General features: G+C 44.9%; 1 protein-coding gene across 5 annotated transcripts in view; it reads left to right on the forward strand.

Annotated features, from left to right (window-relative positions):
• Positions 1 to 27290, forward strand: part of THRB (thyroid hormone receptor beta) — a 202731-nt gene that overhangs the window by 165638 nt on the left and 9803 nt on the right. For 4 of the 5 annotated variants that reach the window (XM_035128990.2, XM_035128988.2, XM_060280665.1 and 1 more), the window contains 5 exons: positions 14242 to 14342; positions 15833 to 15980; positions 18860 to 19065; positions 22637 to 22783; positions 26680 to 26938. In XM_035128990.2, coding sequence (XP_034984881.1) covers positions 14242 to 14342; positions 15833 to 15980; positions 18860 to 19065; positions 22637 to 22783; positions 26680 to 26938 — 861 coding nt within the window. The remainder of the gene's footprint in view (positions 1 to 14241; positions 14343 to 15832; positions 15981 to 18859; positions 19066 to 22636; positions 22784 to 26679; positions 26939 to 27290) is intronic. The other variant, XM_035128993.2, reaches the window with a different exon arrangement.

The following is a 27290-nucleotide window of genomic DNA, read 5'->3' on the forward strand; positions in this document are numbered from 1 at the left end:
TACATATCATATCTTCATCAGAAAGGATACTACTTATTTTACCAGAGCATGGTATTACCCAGAGTCTTGTCTCTTCTCTGTATAATAGCCTTTTGAGCACTTCAAAGCATCATTAAACAGTTCATTAAACAGGGGTGAGTGTATTGATTGCCATGCTGTGCATTTTCAGTGGAATTAAAAAAAACCCTACCAATCCAAGTGGAAGTTAAATAATTGAATAGACTTATATGAGACCCATAGACAATGTCAAGAAGGATAGAAGAATAACAGAACAGCAAAAATGTGAAAGGGTATACAAATATGCCATTAAGTATATATTTAAAATTAACCAAATTAATATTTTTTTAAAAAATAATAATAACAAAGCTATTTAATGATTTCATAATCTTAGTACTAAAGACGCAGCACCGTTGCCACTGGAGTAAATAAGTTTTGCTCTGGATTTCTGGCAGGGACTGTCTCTGCTGTTAGCAACGTTTGTTTTGTGCAACTGTTGAAAACTGCTCAACTGCGTATCCTTGAGCACCCCCCGGGGGGAGAAGCACTGAACCTCAGTATCATCAGGAACACAAAGAGAGTAAGGCCTCAAGCATGACTGTTAGCCTTCTAAAAAGATCTCCTCTAGACCAGTGTTTTATTGCAAATGTACTCTGCAACATGTTTTTGACATAATAGTGGTAGTACCTTAAGGGTGGGTTCATTCTGCTTTAATAGTTGTGTTGGGACGCTTCCCCAATGCTACCAGATTATTGCTGTCTGGAGGGGCTTGGACACAAAAAGAAGCAGTGTGGGGGACGACGACCCGTAACATGGTATGAAAAGGTAGAGGATGTTAGCAGGAAGTAACAGGGTATGCCCTGCTTGGAAATGAAGCTGTATAACAGACCCAAAATGTTTGCAGGCACAAACATTATTGGAAGTGGAATTGTGGTTGACTACGCCAATAACAGAAATAATCATGAATGCACAAAAAATTGCATCTTTTGAAACCTGCGTTGCATTAAGATAAATGCTCTTAAACTAAAAAAATTCCTTCCAGCAGCACCTTAAAGACCAACTAAGTTTTTTATTTTGGTATGAGCTTTCGTGTGCATGCACACTTCTTCAGATACACAGTGTATCCTGAAGTGTATCTGAAGAAGTGTATCTGAAGAAGTGTGCATGCACACTAAAGCTCATACCAAAATAAAAAAAAACTTAGTTGGTCTTTAAGGTGCTGCTGGAAGGAATTTTTTAATTTTGTTTCGACTACGTCAGACCAACACGGCTACCTACCTGCTCTTAAACTGATGACTATTTGTCCATTTTGTGAGAACCAGTTAGCCAGGTTGGGAAAGGACAGAACCACACTGCAATGATGTTCCCTTCGGACTTCCATATCTTGCTGTCTTTAGATTCCATGACCTACTACCTGATTTGGCTGAAAAAAATGCTCCTTCTGAATTAGGTTAGAAAAACAAACAAACCAAGGTGACTATCAATACAGTCTTGAATATTTTGCTGACCAAGGGTCTTTCAAAGAAATCTTATTAGTCCGACTTAAAAAAGGCACAAACACAGAACTCTACTCTGCTCCTTCCATAGCATTCACATAACAGAAACCTCTGCAATGATTCATTGGGTCTAAAGAGCATTTGCTAAGATCTGTATAGAATCCTTTCTTGTGAGGTCTGGTAGATAGCTTATCCATGGACCAGCTACTTCTAAGTACAAAACAATAGTCACTGTATAGGGTACGCAGGGGCTACATGCTCCATGGGGCCCTAAAACGCACACCTCTTGTTAAAAAAAATCATATACCGGTACTATACTTTTATCATACTTAGCAGTAATACATGTTTAGTTGCACTGATGAGTTTGCAAGAAACATTTTTCCTTTGCATTTGAGTTGAAAAGTTGTGAAATTTCTTCGAAAAGGTTTACAACGACTGGTGTTAAAAACACACACATTCTAATGTAACATTATGTAAATTAATATGTAAAGATGAATCTACAATTTATATGTATTCTGAAGATGTGTGTGAATATTTTACTTAATTTCTTCTCATAAGGTTTAATTTCTGATCAGAAGGTATATAATTGGATACTGGTGTATATTCAGATTAAATTGTGAGGGCTCCTCAAATGCATTTTGCAGCACGAAGGCTCCCAGCAAATTTGGTTGAAAATATGAACATTTGCAACGCTAAATAATTATTGGGTATAGACTTGGTATGTTATCCAGGAGCAATTGGTTCTACAGGCAAGTGATCAAGGGCCCCTCTTGATCAAGTGTAATAGATTTCAAGAGGGATTGTTCAGATTGGATTATGGCACACATTCTTCTAAGGTGTGGGCATCTGCTCCCGCTGAGTATTTTGTCTTGCCAAGTGTTCAGATTAGACAGATTTGCAGGTCCGGACTCTGAGACGACTACAGCTTTACCTTCAACTGCCATAAATATACTGGACAGATGAAGGTCAAGGTCATTAAGAGTCATTTGGGCTCTTCTGCCCGTGTCTTGACCTGCATTTGTGTGGTGTCCTTCGTATTATGAAGCAGTGTTGAAATCCTTGTATGCTAACAATAAGCACCTAATTGTTCTTTAGGACAAGAGCACACCATCTCTGTTAACTTCCCAGCTGGTTCTACCCTCCCTATTCCCCTCTTTGTTGCAGACCACACTCTCTCATTCTGTATGCTTTTGGTTCCAGTCCATCTTTTTAAAGTCAAGATACAGGCATGCCCCCCAAATATTGTGTGTTTAGTTCCGGACCGCTGCAATTATAGAATATCGCAATAAAGCAGGGTGGATTTGATTTAAATCAAATCGGTTTAAATCACGATTTAAATCATTAGTCGGTAAGACTTGATTTTTTTTTATTTTTTTACAGAAAGACACATTCTTGCTGGTATCATCTTAATATTTACAACCAGGTGGAGGTTTCATTTTTGGAATAATAAATTTTTCAGAGTAGTTTTTACAGTTATATCAAAGATTACTGATTAGGTTATACTATCAGAAATACATAGACTGATAATTATGAAATTATTGTGAGGTTTAATAACTGTTTATATTTGGACGGTGTTTCTGCTGTACTTTATCGGAAGGAGAAAAATAACCATTTCCTTAATAACAATTTAAACATTTTATTTAACTAAAACAAGAACATTATAGCAAATGTATCCCTGTTTGTTAACTGATGTGGTTAAACATTTTTTTAAAAAGACAACCTTAGACTGAGTTTTAGTACACATGAAAAACTTAAAACAAATCCTTATTTCCTGATGAATCATTTATTTTTTTAAAGCAAGTCACACTCCTTTTTTTGTGTCCAAGTGAAACGTTATGTTAAAGTAGGTAAAGGTAAAGGGACCCCTGGCCATTAGGTCCAGTCGCAGATGACTCTGGAGTTGTGGCGCTCATCTCGCTTTATTGGCCTAGAGAGCCTGCGTACAGCTTTAGGGTCATGTGGCCAGCATGACTAAGCCGTTTCTGGCAAACCAGAGCAGCACACGGAAACACTGTTTACGTTCCCACAGGAGTGGTACCTATTTATCTAGTTGCACTTTGACGTGCTTTCGAACTGCTAGGTTGGCAGGAGCTGGGACTGAGCACTGGCAGCTCACCCCGTCGCCGGGATTCGAACTGCCAACCTTGTGATCGGCAAGCCCTAGGCTCTGCGGTTTAACCCACAGCGCCACCTGCATCCCTTGTTTACACTGTGCTGTAGTCTAATAAGCCAGGTCCCCCGGGCTGCAGGGGCAGGGAGGGGGGAACACGGTTCCAGCCCTAGTCAGCTCCACTCCCATGGCCAGAAGAGGGGCAGCAGTGGGGGGTTCCTTCCTTCCTTTCTAAGTTATTTCAGTGGTTTAAACTGTTGCTGTCTCTGTTTTGAATTGTTTTATCTGATTTGTTGTGCTTGCCAGTAAAAGGTTTTAGACTGCTTTTTTATTTTTGGTATTGTAATGATATGGTTTCAGTAGTTGTAGTTTATAGTTTTCGTTGCAGACATGAGCCACTTTGAAAAGGCTTGAATTTAATGGCATAGAAATACTGCAAATTAATCTCTGTGCATGCATATTATTATGATTATTATGATTATGATTATTTTGATTATGATTATTATTCATACTCAGCCACTCTGTGCGGCTCCCAACAGAATTAATGATAATAATAAAAAGAAAAACGATAAACACCAGACATTAAAAACTTCCCTAAACAGGGCTGCCTTCAGGTGTCTTCTAAAAGTCAGGTACTGTATATTCCTGTGTATAAGACTACTTTTTAACCCAGGAAAATCTTCTCAAAAGTCGGGGGTCGTATTATACACCGGGTCGTATTTCTTATACAGCGAGTATATCCCAAACTCTATATTTTAACTGGAAAAGTTGGGGGTTGTCTTATATGCCCAGTCGTCTTATACGCCAGAATATACGGTAGTTGTTTATTTCCTTGATAATAAGGAGGGCATGCTATCATAACACATCAGGGCTATTTACAAGGTCACAGCATAAAACACCATTTAAAAAATACAATCAATCAATCAATCAAAAGTTTATTGCATTAGCCATATAGCCATAGCACATGTAAAAAAATCAAACAGGCAACGGTTGCACAACAATGTAGAATACAACAAATACAATTATAACATTAGATATAAAATCCAGCTGAATGCGACTGGTAGGGTAAAAGGCAAAGCAAGGCGTGTATGACAGGAATTTACATAGGACTAGGGCTGGGCAAGTTAGCCAAAAAGGTGGCCCTGAGTTTCAGGGCCTGTAAAATGTAGATGGCCACATCGCGTGAAACCAAGGGGTTGGCGTCCACCAATAAGTGCTTCATGCGGTCGATGTCCCGTGCGATTGTCGTCGGGATTAAAGAGATACAAATATCGAAAATCAAGATAAAATTAAGCAGTTGAAAAGGCCTGTCAGCTCTTCCAGCAGCAAAGGCTGTTTGCTTATTTTTTTTTTCAGGCTCTAAGGGATAATATTCTCTTGGTTCATCTGGGATTCATTTGGGAAGTGAACATGATGCCTAACAACACATTTCAATGTTTTTCCAAAAAAAAAAAAACAACAACACCCAAGTTTTCCAGTTGTGTCTCCCCCCCCCCCCATTCTGTACTTGGCTTGGATTTCCTGAGGTTACCGAAGCACTTGTGCATAGTGTGTTAGACCTCTCATTATACCTTTCATATTCCATTTAGCAAATTAGTAAACATGACATAACCTGTCACTTCTCTTTGACACCCCAGAGACTCTTAGGCTGTTGTAACCTCTTCCTTTTCAAAATGGCTTCTGGTTACGAACTCCGCTAACCTAGAAGTAGATGCTCCTGGTTGCAAACTTTGCCCCAGAGTGCGAATGGAAATCACGTGCTGGAGGTGCGTGTGCAGCAGGAAGCCCCATTAGCAAAAGCGCGCCTCAGGATAAGAACGGTTTCAGTTTAAGAATGGACCTCCGGAACGAATTAAGTTTGTAACCAGAGGTACCACTGTAGAAGAAAAAGCTCAGCTCATGATCCGCTCTAACACTTTGGGGAAGACTTAAAGTGAAAGAGGGGCATTATACAGATACGATGTGAAATTTTAACTTAAGGCAATGGTAAGGGGTACCCCTCAAAAGTAATTATTGTTTTTGATTCTGTCCTGTAATTGGGCGGGGGGATCCTTCCTAATACACATTCACCATAGCTCCTAAAATAATGAATGGAAGAGAAACAAATTTCCCCTCAACTCAACACACTCTGAAATATAGTCTATTTGTTTACTGCATCAACATGTTGCACATTTAAGATGCAAGATGTTTGTGTAAGTTCACAAAGCGTTCAACCCAACATAACTCGATTCTGGCCTGAGAACATTGCATTATAATAGTAATAATTACAGGGCAATCGACAAGCATTGCGGAGCTTTGGCTATATTAATAATTCATGTCCAGTAGCAATTTTGATAATAGAAATAATTGGAACCTTACAAATGTTTCTACTTATGAATGGAGCTCTGTCCGCCATCTTGGATGTGGTTTAGATAGGATTTTTTCTACTTACGAATTTTTTCTCCCAATGCATTCCTATGGGATTCAACTTACAATTTTTTTCGACTTACAAATGTGTGTTCGGAACGCATTAAATTTGTAAGTAGAGGTACCACTGTATGTGGAAAGGCATGGTTAGAATGAAAAATGCACATACATTTTGCTAGGAATATCCATGAGCAGAAGAATAGCTTCCCTCCTTACAAAAGCTTTATGAGTTTATGCGTTTGGCATTCCATTATCACATCCTGCACGGGTGTTTTTGTACTAAATAAACCTTTCACGGGACATGTATATTGCCTGTGGGTTTGACCCCTTTCCAAAGCTTTCAACTTACTCTGAGCCTGGAATACACCAGACCGCTATCCAAATTTTCATATAACCCTTCCACAGCCTTTCCTTTTCCTTTTGGCAGATAGCTACCGGTACACACACTGTTACCAGCCCATTGGTGCATACAAACGGGTATAAATCATTCCTGGCACATCCATAGCCTGAAAAGAGACATAAAATTTCTTCCAGTGTACAAAAACTTTCTTGCCAGGGTGCCTGGAGGCATTTCTTGATTACCAGAGGCAAATAGGCATATGGCTACTTAGAAGTCTCTGCCCTGAAAGACACCGAAACTACTTTAATATGGGTGCAATGTATTCTGTATTTTTATGGTGATTAGAGCGCTGTTTAATAAGATACTTTACCTTTACCTTTAGAGTGCTAGGGACCCAGGTGGTGCTGTGGTTAAATCACTGAGCCTAGGGCTTGCTGATCAGAAGGTCGGCGGTTCGAATCCCTGTGACGGGGTGAGCTCCCGTTGCTTGGTCCCAGCTCCTGCCAACCTAGCAGTTCGAAAGCACGTCAAAATGCAAGTAGATAAATAGGAACCGCTACAGCGGGAAGGTAAACGGCGTTTCCGTGTGCTGCTCTGGTTTGCCAGAAGCGGCTTTGTCATGCTGGCCACATGACCTGGAAGCTATACGCCGGCTCACTCGGCCAATAATGCGAGATGAGCACGCAACCCCAGAGTCGGTCACGACTGGACCTAATGGTCAGGGGTCCCTTTACCTTTACCTTTAGAGTGCTGTTTAATAAGATACTGGTGCAATAAGATGCTGAAGCATTAAAAGGTGGGTTTTTTGTTGTGAATACTTTCCTTTTTCTTCTTTAAACTCCAGTTCGGAATACAGTGGTACCTCTGGTCACGCACTTAATTCATTCCGGTGGTCCATTCTTAACCTGAAACCGTTCTTAACCTGAGGTAGCACTTTAGCTAATGGGGTCTCCTGCTGCCGCTATGCCGCCGGCACACAATTTCTGTTCTCATCCAGAGGTAAAGTTCTTAACCCAAGGTACTACTTCCGGGTTAGCGGAGTCTGTAACCCAAAGTGTTTATGTAACCCAAGGTGTTTGTAACCCGAGGTACCACTGTAAATGTTACTTTCTGGCCCAATCATATTTCACATTTCCCCACAAGCTTTCCATTAACCAGTGTGACTCACCAAGTCAAAGACAAGGGACACTGGTGTGATCCGCAAGTTGAAAAGCTTACTGTGCAGTTCCAGGGACCTGCTGATTTGTGTATGTCCAGTTTATCTAAGTGATCTCTGAAAGGGCCCTCTCCACTTTTAACCTTGATGAATCAGTGGGTTTTCTGTGTTATGTTGGTAACATGATAATTGTTTCTCTTCTCGGCACAAGACTCGAGACAAATTAGGTTTTTCGTGCGCTTATTTTCTCCGCCTTATTTGTTGCAAACCGTCCATGCAACCCAGGAATTATGGTGGTTTGTTCTGTCCTTTAATCAATGTTTCCTTTTAATTTAACACCAATTGCATTTCGTCTTCCAAAATGTGGGCATGATTCGGGCAAAGGGAGGCGCTTCTAAGTCCCATTGATTTCAGAAAAGAAAAATGGCACGTGATTCAAAATTTTGCCTTGAGATCAGCAGGGCTTAAAATTGCTCAAGACTGGGTGGTTGTGCCTTTTATGCATAATACTGATTCTGGCAGTGAATGTTCCTCTGTACACTTTTATTTCCCGTAACCTTTCTTTTTGGTCTTAGTCATCACCAAACTCCTTTTGATTGTGCTACTTTGGTCACTTTACGCACCTCCGACCTTTTAGTTAAGAAACTTTCCTCTCAGAACAACTGTGTTGGATCTGCATTAAGTATATGTACTATATATTCCTGCGTATAAGATTACTTTTTAATCCAGGAAAATCTTCTCAAAAGTCTTATACGCCGGGTCGTATTTCTTATATGGCGAGTGTCACAGTGGCCGGAGTGGACTACTTCAGAGTAACGACGCTACGCAGCTCTGCATTTTATTCTTTTATTGGTGCTGCGTATTTACAGTGCTCAAGTCATTGCTATTTACACGGAGCGATGTTGTCAGTCGGTTTCAGAACCTCCTAATGGCTTTTGGCGCGTCTTTCTCCAACACAAAAGCTTTGGCAGACCCATCCTCTTGCCCCTCCTCTTCCTGCGTAATTCTGGAGTTGGGGGGATGGGTCTTCCCCCCTTACTTGCCCCTTCCTGTCCCACCTGGGACCCTGGCTCCTCTACCTTGCCTGAGCCTCGGACACGACTTCCTGCTTCCCCACTGGAATCGGAACTCTCCCTGCTTTCCCCTTTGCTCGGGGACGGGCTTGAACTCAGGAGGGGAGGGACTTCGCGATATCCCCTGTCCCTCACATCCACCCCCCTCCCAAGCTCTCCTTCACCCCTCCCCAGGCCCCCCCCATGTGTCGGTGACGACTGGAAGCCTAAAAACTCGGTGCTCTCCGATCCCGTTGGTGTGAACACCTCCCCCCAGTCCTGCGAGCCCCCCCCTTCCGCCTGGGAGGACGGGAATCCCAAAAAGTCCGTGGCGTCTGAGCTGGTGGGGGTAAAAATGTTTTGCCAATCTGCTCCTTCCTCTGACTGGGTGGATCTTGGCGACACCCATACCTCATCCTCTGGTTCCTCAAACTCCGCTTCCCAGCGCCATGGTGAGCTGTTCTCCCGTGCCTCCTCCTCCTCCCCCTCCCTTTCCATGTGCCAGGGCTTGGGTCTGTGGGGAAAGAGGGCGTGAAATTCTTCCACCAAGAATTCCTCCTGTATCTGAGTGGCGGGAACCCATTCATTCTGGGACGGTGGAGCATCCTCCCATGCCATGAGGTACTCCAGGCCCCCCACCCCCCACCTTGAATCCAGGATGGCCGTGGCCTCATTGAGTTGCTCCCTGCTTTCCCTCTCCCCCCCTCCCTCGGGGGTTTGTTCGCTGTCCCTGAGCCTGCTGCTTTCCCTGTACGGCGACAGCAGCGATCTATGAAACACTGGATGCACCCTCATGTCCTCTGGCAGTGCCAGCCTGTATGCCACCGGGTTGACCTGTTGCGTGACCGTGAAGGGGCCCAGCCATTTGGGTGCCAGCTTCTTGCACCTCCCTCTGGTGGGAAGGCCCTCCGAGGACAACCACACCTTGTCCCCCACCCTGATGACCTCCCCTTGTCGCCTGTGGCGATCTGCCCCCTTTTTGTACGCTTCCTTGGCCCTCTCCAAGTGTTCTCTGAGCTGCTGGTGCACCGTCTCCAGTTCCTCTGCCCAATCCTCAGCCTGTGGGCCCTCCTCCTCCTCCTCCTCCCTCTCCCTCTCTGGGAAAGATCTGAGGTCGCGCCCGTAATTGGCCTTAAAGGGCGACACCCCTGTGGAGACGTGCACTGCATTGTTGTAGGCAAATTCTGCTAGTGGCAAGCGATCCACCCAGTCCGTTTGCCGCTGGCTGACGTAGCATCTCAGGTACTGCTGCAGAATGGCGTTGACCCTCTCCGCTTGTCCGTTGGTCTGCGGGTGTCTAGCCGTCGACAAGCTGACCTCCACCTGCAGGAGGTTCATGAGCCGCCGCCAGAACCTGGAAACAAATTGGCGGCCACGATCCGAAATAACCCTTAAAGGTAATCCATGCAGTCTGAAAATGTGATCAACAAACAGTTTGGCTGTCTCTTCTGCCGAGACTGCCCTGGCACACGGTATAAAGTGACACATTTTAGACATGAGGTCCACCACCACCAACACTGCAGTCTTACCCCTGGACGAAGGCAGATCTGTGATGAAGTCCATGGACACCACTTCCCACGGCCTGTGTGGTGTGGCTAAGGGCTCCAGCAACCCTGGTGGCGCTGCTCTGACCACCTTCGCCCGCTGGCAGGTGGTACAGCCCCTTACATAGTCTCGAACATCTTCCCGCACCCCTGGCCACCAGAAGTGTCTCATGACTAGGTGAGCGGTTTTGTCCCTTCCAAAATGCCCCGCTGTAGGGTTGTCGTGCATCTGCTTGAGGACCGTACGTCGAAGCTGGGTGGTGGGTAGGTACAGCGCACCCTTGTAGAAAAGCAGCCCTCTGCGTTCTGCAAAGTCTTTTGCCTGCTCCCTCCCCCCTCTCAGTTCTCTGAAGATGCGGTTGGCAAATTCATCCGCTGCCGTCAGTGCTGTGAGTTCTGCCTCGCTCACCACAGCTGCTCCGCAGGACCATGCCGACGGGGGGAAAATGTGCCTTGGGGCTGGTGGCGCCTCCTCCTCCATGTACTCTGGCTTGCGGGAGAGGGCATCCGCCCTGACATTCTGCTCCCCCGGGATGTAGTGGATGGAGAAGTTGAAGTTCGAGAAGAACTCTGCCCACCGTATCTGCCGCTGGTTGAGCACCCTGGCAGTTCTCCAGAACTCCAGGTTCTTGTGGTCTGTGCACACCTGGATGGGGTGCTTTGCGCCCACCAGGAAGTGTCGCCAGTGCTGGAACGCAGCGTAGATCGCAAGAAGTTCCCTATCAAACACTGTGTAGTTGCGTTCAGGCTGTGTCAGCTTCCTGGAGAAGAAGGCACAGGGTCTCCACTCCCTGTTGGCGTCCAGTTGCAACAAAATTGCGCCCACAGCTTTTTCAGAAGCATCTGTCTCAATGCGTAGGGGCGCGTCCTGCACCACATGGAACAGGTTTTGGTCTGAGGCGAACACTCTCTTGAGGCTTTCGAACGCTGCTTGCGCCTCTGGTGTCCACTTGAACTTCTGCTTGCCTCTCAGGCAGTCCGTGATGGGAGCCGTAACGCGAGAGAAGTTCTTGATGAACTTCCTGTAGAAGTTAGCGAAGCCTAGTAGGCGTTGGGCATCTTTGCGCGTCCTGGGGCTGTGCCAGTCCAGGATGGCCTGCACCTTGTCTTTGTCCATCGCCAGCCCCTTGTCTGACAGCTTGTAGCCCAGGAAGTCCACCTCTTTGGTGTGAAACTTGCACTTCTCCAGCTTCACATACAGGTGGTTCTCCTTCAGGCGTTGCAACACCTCTCTGACATCTTTCACATGCTGCACTGGGTCATTCGAGTAGATAAGGATGTCATCTAGGAAGACCAAGCATTTCCTGAAGAGGAGGGACCCCAGGACGTGGTGCATGAAGGCCTGGAAGCATGCTGAGCCCCCTTGCAAACCGAAGGGCATCACCAGATATTCAAAAGAGCCCAGAGGCGTGAACATCGTGGTTTTCCATTCATCTCCTTCCCGGATCCTGATCAAGTTGTACGCCCCCCTTAGGTCCAGCTTGGTGAAAATCTTGCCCCTGCGTGCCGCTGTCAGGAGATCATCCACTCTGGGCATGGGGAAAGCCACTGGCTCTGTCACCGAATTCAGCCGTCTAAAGTCCACCACAAGACGGCGCTGTTGGGTGTCTTTCTTGTCCACCCAGAAGACCGGGCTGCCCCCTGCTGCCTTGCTTTCCCTTATGAACCCCCGCTTGAGGTTCTTGTCGATGAAAGCGCGCAGATCCTCCAGCTCCTGGTCTGACATGGCGTACAGCTTGGCTGGGGGTATCGTCGCCCCTGGCACCAGGTTGATCTGGCAGTCAAAAGGCCTGTGCGGGGGTAGGTGGTCGGACTCCGCTTCGCTGAAGACCTCCTGCAGGTCCCAGTACTGCTTGGGTATTGCCTCACCCCCTTTGATATGCATGGTGGCCACCGTGGCTATCGGAGGGCCCTCCCCTGGTTGGTGCTGCATGCAATGTTCCAGACAAAAGTCCGACCCAAACGTGATGCACCTCTGGTGCCAACTGATGGAGGGGTCGTGGCGCGCCAGCCAGCTCATGCCCAAGACGATGGGGGGGTCTGAGATGGTGGTGACGTTGAACGCCAGTGTCTCTGAGTGCCTTCCCACCGTCATTCTCATGGGGGGGGTTTGATGTGTGATGGCCCCTCCCAGCAGCTCCCTGCCGTCAATGGTTGCCACGTGCAGAGGAAAATCCAACTGCAAAAGCTGGATTTGGTGCTCTTCTGCAAAGCTTCTCGAGAAGAAGTTGGCGGACGCCCCACTGTCAATTAAGGCGAGGACCGTCAGGGGATAGCCATTTGGGAGCGTTAGCGTCACTTCTAGAACCACTCCTGCTCTGGGAGGGGTGGGCTGGCTCTGCACCTCTCTGTGCGGGTGGGCGGGCTGGGGCTGTTGTCTGCTGACTGTGCCTGGCTGCTGCCCCTTGTCTCCTGCAGCCAGGCTTTCCCGTTTCCCTGCTGTGGTGCTGCGTCAGTGGGGGAGGGCACCACCGTTCCCGCCTTTCCTTGCCACTCCCTGCGATGTGGGCAGTCTCTGACGAGATGCTGGGGTGAGTTGCAGAGAAAGCAATTCCCGCCCCTTCCCTCCTTGCGTCTTGGCGCCGCTGGGGTTTGAAAAGCCCGCGCGCGCGCGCTATCAATCTGCATGGGCTCCTGGTCCTGGCTGGCTCCAGGCGTGGCTTGAAAGGGTTGTTGAGGGAGTGGCTTCTCCTGCGACCGTGGGAACCAAGCCCGCTTTGCGCGCGTCGCTTGCTTGTCGTTCCACCGGGATTCCTGCCTCACCCCCACCGCCAGAGCTGCTTTGCTCAGCTGATCCATAGTACTGGGCTTTGGACCTCTCGAGAGTTCATCCTTCACCTCCTCGCTCAAACCCAAGTAAAACGCAGCTTGCATGGGAGGCGAATCCAAAACCCACCCCAGTCTGTGCACCAGCATGGTGAATTTCGCCCAATATGCGCGAACTGTCATATTTCCTTGGCGTAAATTATGCAGTTCCTCCTTAGTCTGGTCCAAATGACTATCGGACGAATACATCGTCCTCAAACCTTCTAGAAATTGTTGGACATTTTTCATGCAAGGATTCTTGGTTGCGATTAATGGTCTTAGCCACTCCCTGGCTGCTCCGGTGAGATGTTCCACAATAAACGCTACTCTGTGCTCATCATCGGGGAACTCATTCTGGTGCAGCTCAAGAGCATACACGATCTCAGTCTCAAAGCCCTGAAACTCCTTCGGGTCTCCATTGAACTTGCTTACAAGGGTCCCTGCTCTCCTTCCTGGCAGCACTTGGACTTGGGGAGCCCCTCCCGCCTTGTTTTTCTCTGCATCCAGCTTGTTTTGGAGGTCTACCGCCACCGCCCTTAAATGCTGCTCTTTTTCCTGGAGCTCTCTCACCTGTTCCGCAAGTTGTAACCGGTCGTCCTGGACCTTCTTAGTCTCCTCTTTAGCTGCCTTCAATTCTCCCTGCGCCTGCAGCGACAGCTGTTGCAGTTCTAGCTGGGCTTGCTCAGCGATCTGCCGCCACTTCTCCGCCTCGGACACGCTCATCCCGGCAACTCCGAAGTAGCCCAAAAATGATTAGGAGGTTGCTGTCACAGTGGCCGGAGTGGACTACTTCAGAGTAACGACGCTACGCAGCTCTGCATTTTATTCTTTTATTGGTGCTGCGTATTTACAGTGCTCAAGTCATTGCTATTTACACGGAGCGATGTTGTCAGTCGGTTTCAGAACCTCCTAATGGCTTTTGGCGCGTCTTTCTCCAACACAAAAGCTTTGGCAGACCCATCCTCTTGCCCCTCCTCTTCCTGCGTAATTCTGGAGTTGGGGGGATGGGTCTTCCCCCCTTACTTGCCCCTTCCTGTCCCACCTGGGACCCTGGCTCCTCTACCTTGCCTGAGCCTCGGACACGACTTCCTGCTTCCCCACTGGAATCGGAACTCTCCCTGCTTTCCCCTTTGCTCGGGGACGGGCTTGAACTCAGGAGGGGAGGGACTTCGCGATATCCCCTGTCCCTCACAGCGAGTATATCCCAAACTCTATATTTTAACTGGAAAAGTTGGGGGTCGTCTTATACGCCCAGTCGTCTTATACGCCGGAATATACGGTATGATTTCTCTAGTTCAACCTCTTCACTGACACTCACTTTCTTTTTCCCTACAGGGTACATACCCAGTTACTTAGACAAGGACGAGCTATGTGTTGTTTGTGGTGACAAAGCCACGGGGTATCACTATCGCTGCATTACTTGTGAAGGTTGCAAGGTGAGTCTATAGCAAGAATTACTACATGATCGTGGCCACGTAAAGAGCTAAAATAAGGCAATTTCATGTGATTTAAATTATAATTTGTAAAGGATAAAGCTATGGCTATCAGTCATGATTCAATTTTAGTAACTAGGAGGGAATATGATAGCTTATCAATTACAATTTGATCGAAATGCTTGCACTAAATTGACTTTATGGGTTAATCCAGATTTGACGACAGAGGGGCAGTCTTTTTTGTGGAAGAAATGTGTTGGATGTTGGATATATACATTAGATTAGCTAATAGCCTCAGGTGGATTCATTATTATTATTATTATTTGTCATTTCCTATTTTACATCTTCAATATCCATTTCCGATGAGTGGCTGGCACCTACTTATGGCCCATCTGCTTTGAGTGCTTTGGCATCTCCTAAATTGTTGGATCCTTGCAAAATGCTAAACCAAAGCTGTTGCTTAAACATGTTTAGTGGATCTTTGTAACATAAAAGTTCAGGAACTCAGAGAGTTGTGGAACAGGGAATTAGGATTGCACCAAAGAACCCAAAGAATAGAAAATTGCTTAAGAGTCTATATGGAATGTTTCCTTAGGCTTGAAATTGAGACTGATACAGAAAAAAACACCAGTGTTTTGAGTATATTGGACTCCACACTGTTTATACAAGAAGGCACTGTCCGATACAGATAGCTGTTGGAGGTATAATGCGAAGAATGCCTCATTATGTGGGCTTGTCCAGTGATAGATTCTTTTGGGGCTGAAGTTGTTATTCACATCAATTTTATATTGGCGAAGTCTTTGCTATTTGCATGTTCGGGTGCTTTTATATTTTATTCCTCTAGTATGGGGATTAGTGGTTGCTATGAGATTTAGACTTCAAGCCTGGAAGGATAAATATCCACCTTTTGATTACACAGTGGTCTGCAGATCTCAGGCCATTCATTTGACTACATTTAAACACATTTCGTATAGGCATCAATTTTCATGTGGATACCTATTTTGGACTTCGAGAGGGTTTGTATTAACATATATGTTTAACTTAAGATGCATGTAACGATGGCTACTGTATCTGTAATATGAAGTGATGGTGGTTTTTTGTTACTACTACTGGTAGTAGTATTCGTATGTTATTATATTTTCCTCCCTTCCTTCCCTTTAATAATCTCCCCCTTCCTTTTCTTTGTTAAATTTGCAAATTAGAAATTTGATTAAGGAAATGATGGCTATACATTATGTCCAGTATCTGTGGGAGACTGCTGTTGCTTTGGGTTTCCCATAGGCACCTGGATGGCTACTGGGAGAACAAAATGGTAGACTAGGTCGGTAATTGATCTGATCCAGGAGAGTTCCTCCTATGTCCTTAATTTATTTCATAATGTCTGGCGCTAAACACTCCAGCATATCTAAATAAAGATTCAGTTATAAGTAACCTGAATGATAAAAAAAGCAGACAATCTTGATGCTACTTTGCATTCTTTTTCCCCCACATAGGGTTTTTTCCGAAGAACTATTCAGAAAAACCTTCATCCAACTTACTCCTGTAAATATGAAGGAAAATGTGTGATAGACAAAGTCACAAGAAACCAGTGCCAGGAATGTCGCTTCAAGAAATGCATCTATGTTGGCATGGCAACAGATTGTAAGCTTCTTCTTTATTTTACTGTGCTGTTTGTTTGCATTAGGTATGTTTATTTCAGTACAACGTAATCATGACTGTTTGTTGGGTGCCTGGTTTCCCTCTCCCCTCATTTTTTTTATTATCTAATTCTATGCTGGTTGAGAATATTGGTTGTTATGCCCAGATAATATTTCCGTAAAGCTTTAATTTTCCGTCTACTGTTGAAAAGGCTAGCCTTTCCCCTGGCACTGGTGAGTCTGTATGTAAGTTAGTAAGGAGATGAACAATTCCTAACTCAGGAGTGTGTGTGTGTGTTATGGAGCTGTATCACGCAGGGGGCAGGAAATTATCATGCTTAAAGATTTGGAAGAATGGGAAGTTGGATGCTGTTGTTGCGTGAGTCATCCTGCAGTTGTTTGTTTTATTTTTAGCCAGAAAAAAAAGGAGCGCTGCACTGCTTCTAAAGAACTACAGCATATGGCTGCAAGATTAACCCTTAGTGAAGACTTGAAGTAGCATAAGTGGAGCAACTCAAAATGGAAATCCAAAGTGCTAGTGTTGATAGTTGTTTCTAAAGTTATCCTCAAAATGGGGTGTGGGTAGAAGGAGCCCATTTTATAAAACAGGGAAGCAAAGGAGTATAGATAGTTGCATCCCTCGGATTATGCCGAAATGGCAAAACTGACCGGAAAGCTCAGGAACCAAGAGGACCAAAACTTTAATAAAGAATGGGAGGAAATTAAAACATTAGCAGGATTGCAATAACACTTGCAGTGTAGAAAATACTATGGACAAACTGGAGAGACATAAAATTTGGACAATGAAATAATATGCAGTTGGAAAGGTTGATAATAGGACCCATGGAGAGGAAGGTGGGAAGTCTAGGGATTCTGAGAAATCTCTAAATATGAATATGTATTTTGTATTGTTATAATTCTACACTTGTAAAATCAAATAAAAATTATTTTGGGGGGAGAGAAAGCTGCATCCCACCAAGCTCATCCACATTGTCCACTCTGACTGGCAATGCTTGTTTGGGGTCCCATACAAAAGGCTTCCCCATCACTTCTAACTTGGCCCTTTTAATGCTCGAGATTGAACCTGGGACCTTCTGCCACTCCCTCCTTATTGCTCTTTGTACCCAAGGGAACTTCGGGCTTGTGCTTGTCAAAAAATATCCTACATGTCATCTTGCTTTTGATGCCAATGAGTTTCCTCCTTCCCCCAAGCCGTTTGTGATATGGCGATTCTCCTTGGTTTCCAAAGCAGTGGGGCATGGAGACTGTTTTTTGATAAAACCCAAGCCAATACTTCATTTTCTTTTTTTGGGGGGGGGATCCTTTCCACCCATTTCCTTTCTAATCCCACCCATGTGACTAGTGATAGCAATTAGTTATGGTTCATTGTTGCACATTTCCCTGAATTATTTATTGCTGTTGGCCTGTTGACCATTATCTTCCTGATAAACTAAATTGCCAGTTGGTACTTGCTGTCTGGGACAGAGCACCAGGCGCTCACCCCATCGCGGGGATTCGAACCGCCAACCTTCTGATCGGCAAGCCCAAGAGGGCCAGTGGTTTAGACCACAGCACCACCCGTATCCCTGGAGATCCTGCCTACCTAGCAGGTGCAAGTAGATAAATAGGTACCGCTGTGGCGGGAAGGTGAATGGCATTTCCGCACGCTCTGGTTTCCGTCACAGTGTCCCGTTGCTCCAGAAGTGGTTTAGTCATGCTGGCCACATGACCCGGAAAGCTGTCTGGGGACAAACACCAGCTCCCTAGGCCTGAAAGCAAGATGAGTGCCACAACCCCAGGGGTCCTTTACCTTTACATTACTTGCTGTCATTCTGTGCGGCAGTCAAACAAACATGACAGCCCGAGTATCTTCTCCATCTAAATATAGCCTCTGTAAAGTTGGACTACATTACATAAAACAGATGTGACAGTTGAACTGCTGCTACCAATAGCATGTCAATTATGGATAAACTCTGCTCTCACTCTGCTCTCTTGGATAATATAACGTGCAAAAATGAAACTACCTAGATAAACCAAGCAAATAGTATGCAGTCTCTATAACAGGGGTCAGCAAACTTTTTCAGCAGGGGGCCGGTCCACTGTCCCTCAGACCTTGTGGGGGGCCGGACTATATTTTTTGGGGGGGAAATAATGAATGAATTCCTATGCCCCACAAATAACCCAGAGATGCATTTTAAATAAAAGGGCACATTCTACTCATGTAAAAACACTGATTCCTAAACCGTCCACGGGCCGGATTTAGAAGACGATTGGGCCAAATCCAGACCCCGGGCCTTAGTTTGCCTACCCATGCTCTATAACCAGTCACTTATAATTGAGCTGTCTTCACTCCATTGTGAAGGCTCGACATCATGCGCAAGACTAGAGACTACCGTGGAGAAAACCTACTATGATGTTTTCCCTTGATGGGAGGATATTTAGTGGCTGGAACCACTGTAGTTTTCCCTGATCCCTTGCAATTAGCACTATGCTCCCTGCTCACACAGGAAACACGTAATTTTAGGGCACATGCAGACTTCTGGGCGAACCAGGCTTCTTTGCAACAACATGGACTTTTAAACATGCTTAACTGCTTGTGCTGAGAACAGGACCGAGAAAAGGGGTCATAATTTTGTAGTGTTTTATAAGGGGCATTTTGTTGTCTGTTTCAGTTATTTGGAATTGGCTCGATTGGCAGAGGGTGTGCATGGTTGCGTGAGTGAAAGTGACAAATAGATTTTGCACAGGTAGATCAAACTTCTTTTCGACTCCCAAGACAGATAGCCCTAATCCCCCCCCCAAAAAAAACCCAGATTACGCAGTTCCAAGAAGTGTTCGCAATCTGTTTTTCTCTAATACCGGTATGTCCTTTCCTTGTTATAGTGGTGTTGGATGACAGCAAACGGCTAGCAAAAAGAAAACTGATAGAGGAGAATCGAGAGAAGAGACGTCGGGAAGAGTTACAGAAAACCATTGGGATGAAACCTGAGCCAACGGATGAAGAGTGGGAGCTTATCAAAATTGTTACAGAAGCGCATGTCGCCACCAATGCACAAGGAAGCCATTGGAAACAGAAAAGGAAGTTTCTGGTAGGTGACACAGTGGTGTGAGGGGCTTGCCAGAACCACTCCTTGCTGGACCTGATTTTTAGCACCATTTACTTTTTGGTTGAATGGACAAATAGGGTGGGGAGCTTTGATCTCTAAAGATCTTCGCTTTAAGGCCACTGTGTTTCTGCAGCAGGAAACAAAGAACAAGCAAGAGCACAATAACATAGGAAGACAAAGTTGAGTTTCACATGTTTTCTGCAATACGCAAACAAAAATTCTCAACGTAGTGATCCGTGGAACCTGCCTAGCATGTGGCCTGTTGTTTACCATAGTGTCGCTGCGAGTTCTGATATTCTACCAATTTAGATCAGTGGGAGCCAGAAATAGAAGAGAACAGAACAATATCCTTTGAAGAGGTTTTACATGCCTGTTCCTTAACTAGAGACATTTTCACATTACAAGGGTCCTTTCTGGATGAGAAATGCTTGCTTTTGTATAACGGCAAATCAGTATAAGAACCTGCAGAGCACGTTGCTTTAAAAATAATGAAACTAATATATAACTGCAGGCGTCTTCAAGTAGACCTGTTCAGGGAGGTTTTTAGTGTTTGATGATGTTTTGTGTTTTTACTATTTTTTGTTGGGAGCTGACCGGAATGGCTGAGGCAACCCAGTCAGATGGGCAGCATATAAATTATTATCATTATTATTATCCACTAGAGGCCCAGGTTTGTCTTCTAAGGTCCCCCCCCCATACACACATACCAGAAAGAGGATATAAGCTAATAAGGCAAAATTTTGAGTGGTCTTTGTTACTGCTTTGGAAATTTGTTAAAATTGAAAAGGTGGTTATAAATGCCTAACATGAAAAGTAAGAACGATTTCCCTGCATTTATGTGATTCTAATGAAGTGACGGTGTGTTGTGTACACAGTTTCCCCTGACTTTTGAAGCAAGTGGGAAAGCAGAACTCACCAAACTTGCACTTTTATCCAAACAATGTGTGAACTGAAACACAGCAATCCTTTTGTAATTCAATTTCTTCCCCCCAAATTTTGTAGTTCTCCAGTCCAGCAATGTGTTAAAAATTGCATTGGAAAATAGTGTAGAGAACTAAAATGAGAGAACCCAAAATTGCAGATTCATCCATCCCACCGTCATGTGAAGTGAAAACCAGGTGCTAGGTGCTGGCCCTGCTCTCAGCATCACATCATATCCCAGCCAGCCCAAGCCCCACACCGTGTCCACACAGGGCATGTTTGCAGAAGAGAAGCCTCTGCATAGGCTTTCTGGTGAGAGGGAACCCTGGCCACACAGAGCTTTTGGAACGCCTCCCCCACCTGCAGACATGCTCATCATTCCTGGAGATTGTAGGGTTAGGAGGATGTAATGGCCAAAGCCAAAACACTTCACTGAGCTGTGAGCATGCTGAGTCCCTGTGGGAGCAGGGAATAGAAAACTGGGGTGGTGAGATTTCTCTTCTTCTTCTTTAGCGCTCACTCGTAGCCGAGTAAGATTGCCTTCCATAAACATGGTTTTAACAATGGGTCCGTAAGTGACTGTGGAGGCCAATTCTAGATCCATACATCCTTCCGCAGTGGGGACATTGGTTTCCAGGCGGGAGTTGATCACGGTGTGGATTTGACCAAGCATGCCTTCCTCTTAGCACGTTTCTCCCTTGCAGGGGCGTCGCTAGCCTTCGGGCTGCCCGGGGTGGCAAACCCGAAGGCACCCCGCTGGGGGCGGGGCATCCATCGCACGTCATGACGCACGACGGAGCGGGTTGCCGCCACCGCCGCTCCATTGCCCGGATCCCGATCCTAGAGCAGCGCCGCCGCGGCAAACCGCTCCATAACGCTTTTGCTCCTCACCGCTCTGCCTGAGCAGGAGGAAGCAAAAGCGCTACGGAGCGGTTTGCCGCTGCTGCTCTAGCATCGGGATCCAGGCACTGGAGCGGTGGCGGCAAACCACTCCCTAGCGCTTTTCCTTCTTCCTGCTCAGGCAGAGCGGCAAGGGGTGGGCCAGAGAGCCCCTCCCTGGCCCGCCCCTCTCCACTCCACCTGAGCAGGAAGAACCAAAGGGCGCCGGCTGACGCAGCCACTCTGTTGAGTGGCATGTGAATCAGCCAACGGAGCCTTGCCTCGTCCCTGGGGGGGTGGGGGCGCAGCCCAGAGCGACACCCCCTCCAGGGCGGTGCCCGGGGCGGACCATCCCCCGCCCCGATTGCTCCGCCCCCTGCTCCCTTGCGTCCTGAGATCGAGTTTCTTCAAAGCCCATGTTCTCCAACTGGAATGCTCGCAGGCTCGCAGTGTTTCCCAGTTGTCCGTTTTTATACTACAGTACATTTTTTAAGATTTGCCTTGAGACAGTCTTTAAACCTCTTTTGTTGACCACCAGCATTACGCTTTCCATTTTTAAGTTCGGAATAGAGTAGTTGCTTTGATTGTGGTGAGATTAGAATGGAGTAGCAGGGAATCTGAACATGCTGCAACATTTTGTTGCAGATCCTACTTGCTCCTATTTGTCATTTTTACTTAGTAACAGCTATAGAATAGCAATACCGTTTTGTTTCCTGATACAGTCATACCTCAGCTCCTGAATGCCTTGCGAGTCGAACGTTTTGGCTCCCAAATGCCGCAAACCTGGACGTGAGTGTTCCGGTTTGTGAACATTCTTTGGAACATGAACGTCCGACGCGACTTTTGCAGCTTCCGACCGGAAGCCGCGCCTTGGTTTCCGAACATTTTAGAAGTCGGATGGACTTCTGGAATGGATTCTGTTCGACTTCCAAGGTACCACTGTAGTGGGAAATATTTGTGGTTGAAATTTCCGTATGGAAGACATGCCTGGCATGCTCTGGTCCATGGGGTCATGAAGAGTCAGACACGACTAAACAACAATAACATATTTTGGGCAAAGCAAACAAACGTCAACTCAGTGATAGGAAACAGAACACATATTTAATGTTAGCCTCTTTGACCTGAATTCCTGAACTTAGCTTCACCCCTCAAACCAAGTGATCAACTGTTGAGAGAATATAACCCATGTTGGTTCCTATCCTGTCTGTTTTTCTTACCTGTCAGGTTAGCGCAGCTATAGGAATAGCCTTTGGCTATTATGAACTTTGGTGAAGCCTCACTGTGTCCCTCTAGCAAATGACAACAAATTATAAGAAAGGTCAGAAATTCCCCTCTGACAAATGTAATGCCGAAGGACTTCTCTTCCTTTTGGATTTCAGGAGAGGATAAGTTTTCCTAGGTGGGACTGAGAAACGACACTCGCTTTAGGGTTTCGGGGTGAACAGCTAAATGGCTTCAACAAGATTACATAAATAGACAAGAATAAGTAGCTACATTTACAAAGCACTGAGCTGCCTACACAAATGAGTAGTGCCATGTCAGAAACTTACGCGTACAAGAGTTTGTCTTAGAGAGTGGCTTCTTTTGAATACAAAAGTTAGTTTTGCTAAATAATAGCTACGGGGCTTTCTTACAAACAAAACAGAAGAAGTGGTGGGTTTGAGCTGCCAGCGCTCCACAAAAGTTTAAGAAGATTCCATGTCCACTGCAAATAAATTGTCTCCTTACAATGTTTTTTCTTTTCTGTTGTTAGCCAGAGGATATTGGACAAGCACCAATAGTAAATGCCCCAGAAGGCGGGAAAGTAGATTTAGAAGCCTTCAGCCAGTTTACAAAAATTATCACACCAGCAATCACAAGAGTGGTGGATTTTGCCAAAAAGTTGCCTATGTTCTGTGAGGTACGAATTTCTTTCCAGTTTAACCCCTCTTTTTTCTTTCCTTCTCCTTTATTTTTTATTTATTTTTTGCATGTAAATGTGAAATTTGTTTACCCCCCTAAAAACAGCTTGAGATGGAATTTTATTTTATTTTGAGGGAGAGTTACAACACAGACAACAAAGCAGAACGCTACAAGAACTAGGAATTAATAAACTTACATACAACTATCTCATTATATCATGCCTTTGAGATATCCAGCTCACTAACTATATCATATCGAAGTTATCTATATATCATAGTCAGAAACAAAAATATAGGTACCTGTGACTTGATTCAGATTTGATCAAAAGATTTGAAGGGCTTCCACCTAGGAAATAAAGAGAAACCATGGTTTTACAATATATTTATTATGTATCCCTTGCTTGTTGTACATTCTGAGTAAGATTGTATGTAACCATCATCTCTCAAATTTAATTAATTAATTAATTAAGTCCCTGCCTCTAGTCTTCAAGGAGCCCAGGGCGGGAATTTTATTAATGCACTGCTTTTTATATAGTTCCTTTGGAGACTTCCCTTTATGTGCTATACACAACTTTGCCCCTGGGTACAATTACTTAAGAAGGCCTTTATGCAGAAATACAGAGTCTATAGATTCAAAGCGATCACATAGCATAGCTGGGGGAGCTAAAAAAGGTAAAGGTACCACTGACCGTTAGGTCCAGTCATGGACGACTCTGGGGTTGCACACTCATCTCGCTCTATAGGCCAAGGGAGTCGGCGTTTGTCCGCAGACACCTTCCGGGTCATGTGGCCAGCATGACTAAGCTGCTTCTGGCGAACCAGAACAGCGCACAGAAACGCCGTTTACCTTCCCGCCAGAGCGATACCTATTTACCTACTTGCACTTTGACGTGCTTTCGAAGTGCTAGGTGGACAGGAGCTGGGACCGAACAACGGCAACTCACTCTGTCACGGGGATTCAAACCGCTGACCTTCTGATCGGCAAGCCCAAGGCTCTGGAGCTACCTGTGGCCTAATGTGGCAAAATTCCTGGATGTCACCTGGGATGTATTCCTGAACTCTTACACTGTTTAAGGCACTAAAAACTGCTCCCATCAAAGGTTAAATCATAAACCAATCTGATCAGTGTACTAACTATAGTTGAACATACCGGTATCTGTTGAAGTACTGCAGGGGTCATGTACAACATACTGAGAACTTTGTATTGTGTGTCATTTATAGTCTCCTTAGTAGCGCTGATTAATAAAAAGATCTCCAGGTTATCTCCAGGAAAATCTCCATTATCTTCCATAGACTCTCCTAAGTCACTTTTCCATGCATATAAATATGATGGGTGTCTTTCAATAATGGCATTTGAGGAAATCACAAATAGATGAAACCAGATCTTTAACCAAAGAGATAACGTCACAACATGGATTAATCCAAAGTGCTACAATTGGAAGTGCAGCAAGGAGGAAGATGAATGTATTTAACCTTTTCCTCAAAAAACACAATTGTTCCACTGAAAAATCCTCACCCTCATTTCTCAACATTTGGGACTATTGGGACTAGAGAAAGGGAGACTTGCCCAGAGAATGAGCTAGTCCATTTTTCAGCTTCCAGCTTAAAGCAGAACAACATTATTGGGTGACGCTAAATCACCTGTGTGTGAAAACACCCTCTGTCTCTCTTACTCTCTCTTGTGTGTCCCTTTATCTGTTCCAGAGCATTTTTTCAGTTGTTCCTTTCATACACAGATCTCAGATCATCCTTAGCTGTAGTGAAAGAGAGGGAGGATAACACTTCATGCAAATGGCTTCCCTATTCCAAGTGAGTCTGGCCATTCTGGGCCACTTTCATGTAATTTCCCAAACAAAAGATGCGGCTGGCACAGCTTTCCCCGCTGCCCTTAAGCCATTCGCTCTGCCCCAATTCACCCTCTCTTGTCCAAACTTCAGAATACTTCACAGCGGATAGCAAAACTCTGCAGCACCATGCAAGTGGCAAAATGAATGTGCTTGTTTCAGAATTATTTAAACTAATCACGTTTATTTTAGATAATTAGAATATATTTTAGCCCTCATTTTCTCTCTCTCCTTTTCTTGCCCTCCCTATGAGTCTCCCTATGAGTCAAATACTCTACACTTAAAGCCGGCAGCTGAGGCGGGGGAAAGACGACGGTACAATCAAGTGTCAATTTTCCTTTGCAAGCAGACTACATTTTTCAAAAACCGTTAGGCCCCTGGAACATTGCTTTCACTTCTGCTAAGCCATGATCCCTTCACCCACTCAGAATGGTTTTTTTTGTCGAGATTAAATGTAATCACTGTGTCAGTACTATAAATAACGACTCCCAACCCCACTGACACACACACACACAAATCTCAACTTGACTTGAAAATAAAATAACTTAACTGAAGCCAAAATGGAACAGATTTTTGTTCCCATAACTACTTTATGTTATGGACTATGGGTGATTTAATAGTGCTACAGAACTAATAAGAAGATGGCCTCCTACCCTGAAGGGTTCAAATTCACGTTGGCCAATGGGCTGAAGGTTTTGTGGGGAACAAAGATGGTTACAGCGGTTGTATAACACAAGTATGTACCATTGCTGGGTCATTCACATTAGTATTAATTACTATTAATTATTATTATTATTATTATTATTATTATTATTATTATTATTATTATCTTTTTACACCAAAGTGTCTCAAAGCAACCTACATAATAATAATAATAATAATAATAATAATAATAATAATAGTAGTAGCAAGCAACATTAAAACCAATTATAAAAGCCACAGTAAAACAAGGTTTAAAGTGCAAATCCAGGAATATATATAAAAGATACAAATCCTACCCACCTCACATCAAAGAATGAGTCCAATAAAGAGGCAGGCAACATAACTAGTTACCCTCTCAATTAAGGACCGAAGGCCTTCCTAAATGCAAATCTTTTTGCCTGGCACCTAAAACCAGACAAAGATGGCACCAGCTGTGCTTCCTGGGGGAGAACGTTCCATAAGTGGGGAACCACCACTGAGAAGGCCATTTCTCATGTCCCTCAGGGGCAGAGAAGGACCTCCGATGATGATCACAGGTTCCAGGCTGGTTTAGGTGGGGAGAGGCAGTTGTTGAGGTCCTGAGCCACCTAAGACTTTATGGGTCAAAACCAACATTTTGAATTGGGCTTCAGAGACTAAACGGTAGCTAGTGCAGTTGTGCCAGATTTGGTATAATGTGAATTCTGCCTATTTCTGAATGAGCTGCTGTTTTCAAAAGCAGCCCCAAGTATGACACGTTGCAGTAATATTACAGTGGTCCCTCGACTTACGAACTTAATCCGTTCCGAATGCACATCCGTAGGTCGAAAAGTTCGGAAGTCGAAACGCGGTTTCCCATAGGGGGGAAAAATATCGGGAAAATTCGGAAGTCGAGGAAACCGCATTTAAAGCCGCCAACAGTTTCCGTTCGGATGTAGGAAAATTCGTAAGTGTGCGGCCATTTGTCCCGTTCGTAAGTAGAAACCTACGGATGTCGAGTAATTCGTAAGTCGAGGGACCACTGTACTATAATAGGGATTTATTAATTATACAATCATCATCAAAATAGTAATAATAAATAAAACTGCTTTGAATGTATACCTATCCCAACTTAACTCTCCAGCAACCCCCAAATCTCAGTGAAGGGTGAAAAATGACAATGACTTCTTTGAAGGTGGCATGTGGGTGACATTATTAAGAACACTCTCTCATCAGGTTTTAGTGATCACTTCAAAGGAAGTGATAAAGGGAAGGAATGAAAGGAAACTGCTTACAGGGGTGGTGGCAATATTCATTTTACTTTTTAGTGTTTGGAGAAGCCCTTTTACTTAAGTGCAGGAAAACTGATTCTCACTTGCCATTCTCCGCAGCTGCCATGTGAAGACCAGATCATCCTTCTGAAAGGTTGTTGCATGGAGATTATGTCCCTCAGAGCAGCAGTTCGCTATGACCCCGAGAGCGAGACTTTGACCCTGAATGGGGAGATGGCGGTGACCAGGGGCCAGTTGAAAAACGGGGGTCTTGGAGTTGTATCGGATGCCATTTTTGACCTGGGCATGTCATTGTCATCATTCAACCTAGATGACACAGAAGTCGCCCTCCTACAGGCGGTACTGCTGATGTCTTCAGGTGAGTATGGAAATAGTTTAGTAATTTACACTCTGGCCACTACACCACACTGGCTTCCTAGGGAAATAAACATGGGGAGAGCAAAATTAAGCCTAGCGTGCACATATACAGTGGTACCTCGTAGAGATGTGAAGGCCCGGGGGGAAAGCGGAAAAATTCGGAGGGAAACTGGGTTTTTCCCATTTTTTTCCTGAAGACTTTTTTCTTTTTTTCCAAAAAATTGGAAAAATAAAAAAAAAAGATTATGGAATGTTTTATTTTAACATGATGAATAAAATATTTTAAGATAAGGGGTTCAAATATTTTATAAATCATTTTTAAAAAATATGTATGGTATCAGATTATTCTAATT

The sequence above is a fragment of the Zootoca vivipara genome, chromosome 12 (genome assembly GCF_963506605.1).
Source record: "Zootoca vivipara chromosome 12, rZooViv1.1, whole genome shotgun sequence".
NCBI classification, from domain to species: Eukaryota; Metazoa; Chordata; class Lepidosauria; order Squamata; family Lacertidae; genus Zootoca; species Zootoca vivipara.